At 38.6% G+C, this 12,279-nt stretch overlaps 2 protein-coding genes across 3 annotated transcripts in view; both read right to left on the bottom strand.

Moving 5' to 3' along the window:
- Positions 1-95: 95 nt before the first annotated feature.
- On the bottom strand, positions 96-3,042 carry eci1 (enoyl-CoA delta isomerase 1). The gene is made up of 7 exons (XM_065279043.1): positions 2,935-3,042; positions 2,410-2,532; positions 1,210-1,337; positions 982-1,128; positions 782-903; positions 517-695; positions 96-422 (listed from the first exon to the last, which is right to left on the bottom strand). The coding sequence occupies exons 1-7, from the start codon at positions 2,975-2,977 to the stop codon at positions 259-261; spliced, it is 906 nt and encodes a 301-aa protein (XP_065135115.1). The 5' UTR covers positions 2,978-3,042; the 3' UTR covers positions 96-258.
- Positions 3,043-4,258: 1,216 nt separating this feature from the next.
- The window catches only part of arhgdig (Rho GDP dissociation inhibitor (GDI) gamma), a 30,871-nt gene continuing 22,850 nt past the window's right edge, over positions 4,259-12,279 (bottom strand). For both annotated transcript variants that reach the window (XM_065279077.1, XM_065279068.2), the window contains exons 4-6: positions 6,654-6,730; positions 5,844-5,907; positions 4,259-5,256 (exon numbers count right to left, since the gene is read on the bottom strand). In XM_065279077.1, coding sequence (XP_065135149.1) covers positions 5,051-5,256; positions 5,844-5,907; positions 6,654-6,730 — 347 coding nt within the window. In that variant the 3' untranslated portion in view covers positions 4,259-5,050. The remainder of the gene's footprint in view (positions 5,257-5,843; positions 5,908-6,653; positions 6,731-12,279) is intronic.

Here is a 12,279-nt window from a genome sequence, read left to right as displayed (position 1 = left end):
AAAAATATCTAGTAATGTCACTAGATAAAAGCTTACAATTGTAAAAAAAAATTGCACGTTGTATTCATATTCAAACTAAAATGGCCACAAGCTGATATTATCCCATTCTGATTCAAAAAGTTTTATTTGCAAACAACATTGAAGTCATCCAGATATGCACTATTAACAAAAGAAAGGTGTGTGATGTACAGCAACACTGATACATACAGTATAGGCAATTTCAACAATTGGCACACTTGTAACTCGTTCAGCCCTTCATTACTTTCTCCTCTTTAACATCTCCAAGTACATCCCAATAGATTTCTGGATGGAGTCTTTGGTGATGAAACTGACAAAGTTTTTGATGTCAGCTTCTTTGTTTGCAAGAAGTTTGTCTATTGTGGGCTTTCTCATCATGGACTTACTTATCTGGCGAGCATGATCTACAGACAAAAACATATACACATAGCAAATGTCCCTCATGTACAAACTGTAAATCCAAAAAGTTGTACTTCGTTGTACATTAGTTATATTTACCTGGGATAGCCAACCATTTGGTCATGGTCTCAGTGGCTCTGCCGAGAACTTGGTCTTCGGGAACGAGCTCATCAACCAGACCGACCTTTAGGGCTTCTGGTGCACTGTACAGCAAACCAAGCTGAAGACCCTTCTCTGTTTCTCTGTTGCCCACTGTATTTGCCATGGTGTCTTTAAACCTGCCCCATAAAAAATTTCAATACCATCCAAACAGATAGTAGATCCATGTACAGTACAGGAGTGATGTGGAAAACATAATACATACCAAAAAGGTGCTACTATCCCAAGCTTTGTTTCATTGAGACCAATGCTATACCGAGGGTTATCAACCATAATCCTGTAGTCACAACACATAGCCATTAAGCAGCCACCTGCAGGACTGGATCCCTAAAAACAGAACAATTACCATCATTCATTGACAGAAAGTAAAAAAATAAATAACTATGAGTCTGCTGTGATACTCACATTTATGGCAGCGATGGTGACCTTGTTGGATCCATAAAGCTTCAGCCACATTTCTTGTACTGCTTTCCAGAATTCTGCACAGTGTTCAGGGCTCTTTTGAAACATTTCCAAAATATCTAACCCAGCAGAGAAAACCTTTGGCTGGGCCTACAATACAAACACACTATCAATAAAAAGCAAAATTATACTCTTTCTTACAGCATGCTTGGGATCTTTCTGTTTACTTACAGAAGTTATGATCACACCTCTGCAGCTTCTATCCAGCTCGAGCTTTTCTAAATTAATGGCAAATTCAGTCAAAAAGTCAAGACTGAGACTGTTGACCGGAGGGCTCTGAAACTGCATTACAGCAACGCCTTAAAGAAAAATGTAACACCATTAGTATATATATATCCGTGCTTTGTAGCTCAACAGGGAGAGCGCAGGGTACTGATAAAATGTATGCAAAATTAAAGTGACGCTCCACTTTTTTTTAAATATGCTAATTTTCCAGCTCCCCTAGAGTTAAACATTTGATTTTTACAGTTTTGGAATCCATTCAGCCGATCTCCGGGTCTGGCTGTACCACTTTTAGCATAGCTTAGCATAATCCATTGAATCTGATTAGACCATTAGCATCACGCTAAACAAATTATTTTTCTGTTGGTCTTAGTAGAGGGTGTAACTACAGAAGAGTCAAGTTTTAAATAGGAAAAATATTAAAACTCTGTGGTTATTTTTAGGCGCAATGTTAATGGTATAATCAGATTCAATGAATTGTGCTAAGCTTTGCTAAAAGTGCTATCGCTAGACGCGTAGATCGGCTGAATGGATTCCAAAATGGTAAAAATCAAAAGTTTAACTCTATGGGAGCTGATAATGAGCATATTTTCAAAAAAAGTGGAGTGTCCCTTTGAAGGGCACCTACAGATTATTTGTTCTATTATGTCTAAAATCTATTATAAAATCCCCTATTTCGGTAGGAGCAAAAACACGCTGTTTTTATGTCTGTACCATTAAATGCAAATAAATTATTATTTCTCACTTATCAAATAAGACAGTGATCGCTTTCAGTTAAAATAGATCTGATTCCTGTGAATACAGTCTGAGACAACTACCTCACTATTGAAATATTGCGGACAGCGTACCTTGCTGAGGTGATACAGGACTGTCAGTCAGTGGATGTGGACGGGGCTTTAATATTGTGATGTCACATTAACAAGAAAATCGAAACAGCTCGTCTAATGAGACTGCTTTGGTTTAATGGGGACTTTTTTTTATTAAAGGGTGGTTGTCACACACTGCCAACACAAATTTATACCCAATCACCTTGTAAAAGTGGAATTTGCATAATAGGTACAGTAAATGCATTGTCACATTTCAGAAATGTATAGTTGCAACGCAGTAAACTCATTCAGTACACACAATGTATACCACATATGTTCATACCATTGGTGCTGTCTAGATCCACTTTAATTTTTGAAGATGATGAATATCTGTTCTTAGATACAAAGTATGGCAAGGCAATGGTCCTTCCATGACTGCAGTTCCCAGACAGCAGTGAGAAAAAACCTGATAAACGATAAAAGATCAGTTTGATTCTTAAGTATATGTATCTTGTTTGAATAATTGTGTTGGAAAACAAGACAGAATATGTTTATTGCAGTGCAGTGTTACACTTTTCCTGTGTAAATAAACCATGCCTCATTAAAGGACATAGTCGTAGTAAACTTCATTTCAACTCGAAAGAACAGGGAAGGAAGCTGACTATCTAGACATAGTTTACAGTAGTTTTTATAGCAACTCCTGATGGCATTCAAATCACGGGGCAGTTTCACACTTTTTGTAAGGTACTGACCTTCGCCCTAATTCTTATTTCAGTACATTTATATCATATACTTCTATCAAAATAAAACACGTTGCAAAGTATATTGTGAATCTAGTTGCATTTCTAATATAACAAGACACACCTACCACAGGTTGTGAATTTAGTAGAGTGCCTTAACACAGATGACATCTCTTCAGCTGCAGCGATAATGCTAAAGAGCTAACTGTACGTCACAGCTTACGGGCTAATCAAATCGTGTATGGCTGGCGAGTATGTCAATCACTCAGATAGCCAATCAGAAATGCGAACGTAGTGTAGGACATTGTGATTTGTCAACTTACGTCCTTTAAATTATGTTCGTGTTTTGCGATTTATATGTGTGCATATTTACATTAAACGTTCACATTAGACATTTAAAACAACATTTACAAATAATGACAGGTTAAACTTTATTAAAAATACAAGATGAAATTGTTAGCAAATTAATGAATCAGCAGAGAAATACTCCAACATTACTGCTTTCAAGGCCCCTATTACAATGAAACCAATGAAACCTCTAATTTAACATGTTTTTAATGTACAGTCATGCAATACACAGACTACAAGTACGCTACTGTTATTTATGATGACATCTAATTATGATGACAAGTACATTATTAATCACAATATGAATTTTAAAAAATAGTTCAAATTACTGTCATTTCATTTGAATAAGATCAAATACATCTTATACTCATATTTTGACTGCAGAGTCACACAGTTATAAAAATGATAATTCACAAAAAGCTGTTAACCACTTTTTGTCTGCTCTTTTACTTCTTTCTATTGCTAAACAACTCACAGTTAACAATGACAGATCATATGTCTGCCTCATGAAGGCATTTCATACCAATGCACATGCATGTTACACAATTCCTGACGTGTTTGTATTCTACTTTCTTTAAAGGGATAGCTCGCCCCCCTCCAAAAAATGATGTCATAATTTACTCATTCTCATGTTGATATAAACCTGTATAAATGTCTTTGTTCTGATGAACACATGGGAAGATATTATGAGGAATGTTTTAACCAATCCAATCAGAAGCACCATTGACTTCCATAGTAGAAAAAATAATACTATGGAAGTGAATGGTGCTTCTGATTGGTTTAGTTACGAACATTCCTCCAAATGTCTTACTTTGTGTTCATCAGAACAAAGACATTTTGACAGTTATTTTTTTTAACAATATGAGAGTAAGTAAATGATGACAGAATTTTTATTTTTGGGTGAACTATCCCTTTAAGGACAATCATTCTGTAAAAAATTGTATCATTTCCATAGATATTTCTCAATATTGTGTAAAATTATCCAATATTCTAATGTTTCTGAATAGAATTTATATTCTAAATAAAATATAAGAAGAACTAAAATAATGATTCAATACATATGTGGTGATAGACATGTCAGACAGTATTCACAAGCACAGGCTATAAATGATAAAATGTATTTATTTTGAAACTTAAAATGTCAAAACAATAGATGAAAGACAGCTACTGAATCCTGGACAGAGATGAACAGAGATCTTTAACAGTTTTAGGAGAGGGTGCTTGACTATGGGCTCCAATGATGACAGTTTCCCTGCTAAAAAGACCAGCACATCAGCTCACCAGTACATGAAGCTGATGTGTTGGTATCCCCCATAATGCTTCGTAGACTAGCCTCAACCAGCGTGGGAATTTATAACGTTCTGGTCTTTATAGCAGGGTTGTAATGCTCAGCAATACCTTTTGAACAAGCAACACTTAATACAAACCACATCTTACACAAGTATTTATCAATTTTAACAGCAGGCTATTAATACAGGACATATAGCCATTGGCTTCACACTCAAGCATGCACTGGTCTGATCATGGGCCGAGTCGAGAACTTTAGATGCAATGCAAGAATACAGACATTCGAATATTTACATTTACAGTGTACACTAACCTGAGAGTACAGGCATGAGGAATTTCTTTTGTTAGATTTACTGTTGCAAACACAACCATTATAAGTAATAAGTCACCTCAAATACCCTGCCAGTCGTTGTGTGTCCTCATCATTTATTATGCCTAATAAGTAAGAATATCTTTTATATTTAAATGCGTATATGACTGATTAATTCATCAATCACTTACAAAGTCAACTCCATTCAAACATGTGCCTAGCCTAAGTCTCATGTTTTAAACACCTGTCACAAATTCCGTATGTTGCTATACGTCTGGGGTAGGACACCCTGGACCTCTTTACTCTGCAGCGTCCCAATCTTTTTTGATGTGCAGGTTCCACTCCCAGGACAGGTGGTCTGTCTTGTCATCATCTGTAAAGTGGGATTTAATGTGGTAGCTTCCCCGGACGATCATGCCCTTTGGAGCCTCCTCCACTGGGGTCATAAACTCGTGCTCCTCAGCTCTCGGACCATAGCTTCCCACCATGTATACAGACTTATCCACTAAAAGGAAAGAGGACATCTCACATTACTATCATATTTGACATGTATCTATTTGGATGCTGTAATCCAAAGCAATTTACATATGATGTCTGGAAATGAAACGCATGACCGCAGTGTTGCTAGCGTCACGTATTACCAGTTGAGCCATTACTTTTTGTGACCCTGTCTTGTAAGTATTATAATATTAAAAATGATAAGATTAGGATCATTAAAGTTTGATTTCCCTTGATATCAAGGTTATATTTTCTTATGTTTATGATTTTACGGAGAAAACAGAAATCACGAAAAAAAATGTGTTTTCACAAATCTGTTATCCTTTATCATTACTCAACTTAGGAGGGATTTTGGTATAAAAATCACATCTCAGAATGCATTACATATGAATAGCTGATAAATGTGTATTTTATCTGCTGTTGAATAGCAGATAAAATACACATTTATCAGATGTGACTTCAAAATAGGTTAGCGCAATGTTATTATAAAGAACCAGCAGATCTGTGAATAAAGATATCTGTACACCCTTGACTCTGAAACTCCCAGAGAAGCTTTGACGCCCACATTTAAATTCATGACAACAGATGCTCTACCTCTCACTCCTTTTCTGTAGGTCAGATGCACATATTTCAGTCCAGACACGATGTCCCTGTTGACCTAATGGGAACAGATGGGATAAATTTGAATAAATATTATTAATCTAACATGCCATTTACATTCTCAGGACATTCAACCCATTAACATTCTCAGGACATTCAACCCGGAATACCAGGAGTCACCACCAGAGGTCCTATTAGATCCTTGAAAATTCACTTCACATCTAAGTGAGAAAAACCCATAGGGCTGTGCCATGTCAAATGAATATCCTGTCTATTTAAGTATTTTACCATGAACTATTTTCCTTATGTGCCCTTTCAAGTGGACTATGGGATGGATTTATGTCCTATGACTTTGCAGGAATATGATGTGGTCACATTTGATTGACAGCAAAATAAATTAAATTTGTTGGTGAAAAGCATTTCAGAAGAAAGCTAGCCTAAAAACACAAAAGCCCACTTTCTGCTTATATTTTACTCTGAAGTAATCTTAGTTTGTCTTTGCGAATTTCTGCATGCTCTTTTAGTGCTGACCTTTGGGAGCATTTAGTCATGACAGGAAATGAACACTTCAACTCACACATTTCACATCTTATAGCATCTACAGTTGCCTTAAGGCTGCAATCGCTTATAAAAGTCACAGCGATGCAAGGGCATTGGTGCTGTTAAAATAAGGAAATGCATTTTTCACACCGACAGCATCTCAAAATAATATAGGTTTTGAAACAAACCCACACTATAAAGTAGAATAACTGCCATCACATTGTTTTAGTCCAATTTTATGTTCTGAAATGTGATTTAATTCACCTTGAAGTGGATTTTCACCCGGTAGTCCACTCCCTCTTTCATGGTGAAATTCTTTTTCTTCAAAGCTTCGAGGTCACCTGTGTAAATAAAAAAATGTCTGTTCAGTTTATTATCTGTTAGATGGACATCGACAGGCTTTTTGCTCTCTTCATAACAACAACAACAACAACAACAACGGAAAACAATATCCTAACAGTCTTTAATGGTGCAGGTCACGTGATTTTTGTGCATGTAGTTCAACTGGGTTCAAAGCAAAAAGCGTCCGTGTAAGTGTGCCATTGCTGCATTATCAATTTATCCGTTGAATCTGCCCTAAGTGCTTTGTAATGGATGCTAAAAAAAACATGAAAGGGAAATAGGAGATTGATACAATGAACAGCATTGTTTAAGATTTGTGGTTTATTCACATGATGCCAGTTCCTGGTTTCTGTGGTTCACTGAAGTTCAATATGAACTCACACATATTTTATCAAATTTATGCAAATGCAATGCAATTCGTACTTATTTTACAAGGCGGCTAATTCATACATTTTGTGTGACCACGTATATCAGTTTTTGTATGATCTGCTTTCACCCCTAAGTCGTTAGGGTAAAAAGTGGGGCTTCATTATTGTTTTATTTTATAAAATAATTTAAGGTTTTTGTTCCATTTCCATCATAAAAATTCATACAAATTAGCCAATTCGAAAAATACCTGTGAATTGCCGTGAGATCAGGCTGGCAAGATTATTTTGCCTTTAGTCTTTAAACATATATTTTACCAAATGTACTTCTGAATGTAGACAAAAGTTCAAACGTTTTATATTACACCAAGCATGCCACACAAGCCCTGAAAAGTGAAGCCAAAACGTCTTGATCACGCCCCATTGACTGGTCCTAGTATAGGTCATAACCCGCCTCCCCATGTTATTCAATGGGATTTGAGACCAACTAAACAATTTAATTACACTTCAATTATCTTTTTTCCGAAGCTGGTTTCTGTCATTTACTGTCGTTTTTAACACGCTGATAAGTGTGTTTTTAGTTAAGGGTATCGCACACCGGCCGCGCCGTTCTAAATCAACTGAACACATTGTTTTCTATGAGTATACGCACACCGGCGCCGCCAGGTGGCGCCTGTCCGCGCCGCCCAGCTGTGACTCAGGAAGTTGCTCAAATCCCTGTCGCGCCACACAGCGCCACTCACATAGTTTAACATTAAATAACATCATATTTGTCCCAAATCATTAACGATTAACATTGGCTGCTAATGTATATTTTGCATTTTGAAGTAGACGCAATCTGACGAAGCTCGCGCTATTTAATGTGCACTTCTGGTTTACAATACCTCCGAGTTGTCCTAGGCGTGACGCGACGCGGCGCGGCCGGTGTGCGATCCCCTTTAGTTATTTAATGCTATAAAAACGGTGGTGTCACGTCATGATTGACAGCTGTGATACGGGCATTCTGTGAGAGCGAGGGTGGGGTCTTGATTTTGCGGCTTTACTTTCTGCTCACTACTGTTCAGGACTGGTCCTGAAATCGCTACTGCGCAGACTCAAGACTAGGGATGCACCGATACCACTTTTTTGGAATACGAGTACGAGTACTTGCATTTCAGTACTTGCCGATATCGATACAGAGTACTTAATAAAAAAACATGATTTAAATTCACAGGTAACAGCTTTAGTCATATAATTTAACAAAAAAACAAAGGACTAGTTTTCCAGTTTGTTGTAAACTCTGCCTCTTTGGACAACACAAGAGGCATTAACCCTTTACACGCCGCTCAAACATAGACATTTCTCAAACCGTGGTATCGATTCCAGGTATCGGGGGACTTTTAACAAGTAGTATAGAAAATGTGGTATCGAGGCCGTACCATACCAGTATCGGTATCGGTGCATCCCTACTCAAGACCCAAGATCTCAGCGCCTTATTGGGACACTGGCAGCTTCACTTTTCACCAATGGAAGAGAGCGAACGGGCGTCGTCCATCTTTTTTTACAGTCTATGGTTCAAACCTTAGCGTCACCACTTGTGATATATCGTCCAAAACACAGCTTAATACCAGGTGTAAACAGGGTTGATTCTGACATTAAACAAATGGGAGCACTGAGGAATAAACTTTTGTCCTGTGCTCGCTTATTTTTAAAAGCACAGTTGAAGCCTTTCAAATTCCAGTTTACTAATGCTACAGTAAATAGCAGTAAAGCTATATTAAGTTAAAGACTGAAAATGTGAGAATAATGGGGAAGACATTTGCTCTCTTTTATTTCTTCATTTCTCCTCCTCTCACTTAAAGACTTCAGGGGTGGTGGTTGCTTATAACACGGTTGTTACTGCTGAAGTTGTAGTTAGATGCTTGACGCCCACACAGCGGCAAGACAGCATTGGATGGAGATGAATAGAGATGAATAATATGAATGATCCCAGTGGAGATGTTATCCGTCTGGAGGAGCAGCAATCTGGTATGAGGTGAGAATGAGAGCATCATATACACCCTCACACCCACTGCTGCAGAGTTCAGCGCGGTCACCCCCCCCCCTCCATCAACATCAACATAACTCACTGAATCTCATTTTCTTAAAAGATCTGACTTGAATGGATATGAAACGTCTGTTGCTTACTGAACCCTTGCAAAACCTGTATGTAGTTAAAATAGTCACATGCACAGTGGCTTTCCTTGTACTTAAAGTCCGCATGAATTCAAAATCAAATTGTTGCGGCTATACTTGTGTGCTGTAATGCCATCTACATGCCAGTGTACTCCAATTACTACAGAACTACCCTTTGGAAAATATACACTACTGGCATTATCCTGCTGGAAGTAGCAATCAGAGGATGGGTAAATGCCCGGTGGTCATAAAGGGATGGACATGGTCAGAAACAATGCTCAGGTAGGCCGTAGCATTTAAACGATGCCCAAATGGCACTAAGGGGCCTAAAGTGTGCCAAGAAAACATTCCCTACACCATTACACCACCACCACCAGGCTGCAAACTGGTAACAAGTTATGATGGATCCATGTTCTCATTCTGTTTACGCCAAATTCTGACTCTACAATCTGAATGTTTTTCCAGTCTTCAACTGTCCAATTTTGGCGAGCTTGTGCAAATTGTAGCTTCTTTTTCCTATTTGTAGTTGTTCCAACAACCATGCCACGCTCAAAATTGCTTAAATCACCTTTCTTTCCCATTCTGACATTCAGTTTGGAGTTCAGAAGATTGTCTTGACCAGGACCACACCCCTAAATGCATTGAAGCAACTGCCATGTGATTGATTGATTAGATAATTGCATTAATGAGAAATTGAACAGGTGTTCCTAATAATCCTTTAGGTGAGTGTATGTTGTGACTAGAAATATCAAAATAAATCAAATTGGTGTTAAGCCCAGGATACATTGCACGGTTTTTGCCATCCTATAAGATCATTACCTTATCACATTTTGCAACATGGATCATTTAAACTTGGGTACAACAAGCAAAAACTTAAACTTGATGGCTGCGACACGTATCAGCGCAACATCACCAGCATGCGCTAGTGGTAAACAAATACTGGTACGCAGGTCGTAGCAGCAAACACACTGTGTGTTAAACATCCTGAATTTCTGACACGATTAGAAAACGATCGTAGGCTATCTTTGGATGCAAAACCAGGAAACTGGCCCTCTTTACACCTCTCACACTGTACGACATAGGAAGACAGATGAAGAGCCATGATCACAGAAATCACCATGTTTGTTTTTTTTACGATGGTAATCTTTCGTCTGGGAGAGCCAAAAATCGTGCAGAGTATCCCAGGCTTTATATATATTAGATCTTCAAAATAGCCACGCTTTGCCAAGAATTTGCAGAAATGTGCTCTTGGCATTTTATTAACAGTTCCCTGAGGTAATTTGTTTTGTAATACAGGAAATTAATATGTTGGCACCATAATGTTGTTCTCGACATAACTAATCTCAAAAATTCAGACATGCCTTCAGATCAAAAGGTTTTTAATATCACGAAAATTAAGTGACCTTAAACTTTTATTTGGTAGTGTATTCTCAAGAATTGCCACATAATAAATGACATACTTCACACTTAATCAAGTTCTGATAAACCATGACCTATTTAAAGTTGTCTGAACAATATTTAGACTGTTTAAATGCCATGACTTTCAAAGGGTAGCACATGACTTTAACATCCCTCCCATCTTGATGGTAAGTTGAGTTGTCATTGCTGTCTCTGCCAAACAACTAATTGCTTTATGGCCAGCCTACGATAAGGCCAAAAGATTTAAAAGCAGCCAAGATGAAGAGCCAACCAATGTCAGCCAGGTTAAGAGCGCTTTATTTGGAGGCTCTGAGACAAGAAGCAACAAACCCCGCAAAAATATTCATGCGCTTCGATGTGGACTCACTTCAAGGATTCAATTAAGTGCACAGTGATAAGGTCTGGGTTCCTGCTGCTCTAATCTGAACGTCAGTGGAGCAGAACCTCTGTTGTCATGGTGAGTAAATTCCAAGCCTGGGGTGCAATCAGGTTCCCCACCTGCAACCACCAGTGACTGTCACAGTCTTTACCTCCTCTGTCGGCCCAATGGCGCCCATCAAAATCTCGGGCTGGTTAGTGCTTTCCATCCCAGTGGCTGTCTCGCCATGAGGTGCCAGCTTCAGCTGTCATGTTCAGCAGGATTCCTCCACATCTGTGTTCCTGGATCACAGATTACTCACACACTGCTGCTTACAGCTTAAATTGCTCTGTTTACACAGTCTGTGCAGCTCACTTGGGTGAAATTGAATTCGGGTTGTATACCCTTTCTTGTACAGTGGACTTTTTCCACTAATAGATATGGGTGCATATATTTTTGGGGGGGATTCATTCAACAGTTGCGCTACTCCATTATGTAGGCTTATTATAGATGACATCTCACTCTGGATGAAGGATTATCATAATCTCCAGCTGAACCTTGCTAAGACAGAACTGCTTGTCATATTCATTACAATCTTTCCATTCAACTAGGTTCTTCGACCATTATGCCTTCCAGGACAACCAAAAAACTTGGAGTGGTCATTGATGATCAGCTTAGTTCCACAGAGCATGTTGCCAGCACCGCTTGCTTTTGTAGATTGATCCTCTACAACATTAGGAAAATTAGACCTTTCCAATCCGAGTATGCTACACAAGTCCTAGTCCAGGCTCTTGTCCTATCCAAACTGGACTATTGCAATGCGTTACTGGCTGGACTCTCAGCCTCCACAACCAAGCCCCTACAGATGATCCAAAATGCATGCTGTAAGAGTGGTCTTCAATGAACCAAAGAGGGCACACGTTACCCCTCCCTCTTTGTCAGGTTACACATGGCTTCCTATAGCAGCTCGCATGAAATTCAAAGCTCTGCTCCTGGCATTTAAAACCACTACTGGGTCAGTGCCCCCTTACCTTCACTCGCTGCTTATACAGACTTATGTACCGTCTAGATCCATGCGCTCTGCCACAGAGCGATGGCTTGTGGTGACATCTCAAAAATTGAAAAAAAATCACTATCGCATACCTTCACTGGTTTTGTTGCTCATCTGTGGAATGATCTTCCGGTTGCGACAAGATCTGCTGAATCTGTAGCTGTCTTTAAGAATCGGTTAAAAACCCATCTCATCCGCCAA

This window comes from Paramisgurnus dabryanus, chromosome 3, assembly GCF_030506205.2.
Source record: "Paramisgurnus dabryanus chromosome 3, PD_genome_1.1, whole genome shotgun sequence".
Classification (NCBI taxonomy): Eukaryota; Metazoa; Chordata; class Actinopteri; order Cypriniformes; family Cobitidae; genus Paramisgurnus; species Paramisgurnus dabryanus.
This window is presented reverse-complemented; position numbering and strand designations above follow the sequence as displayed.

Bases quoted from the DNA above. Each gene is read 5' to 3' on its own strand.
- eci1 (XM_065279043.1), bottom strand. From the start codon at position 2,977: ATGTCATCTGTGTTAAGGCACTCTACTAAATTCACAACCTGTG. The intron at 696-781 runs GTATGTATTATG...TTTATGGGGCAG, and splicing joins GGGATAGTAGCACCTTTTTG to GTTTAAAGACACCATGGCAA. The intron at 423-516 runs GTAAATATAACT...TTTTGTCTGTAG, and splicing joins CAAATGGTTGGCTATCCCAG to ATCATGCTCGCCAGATAAGT.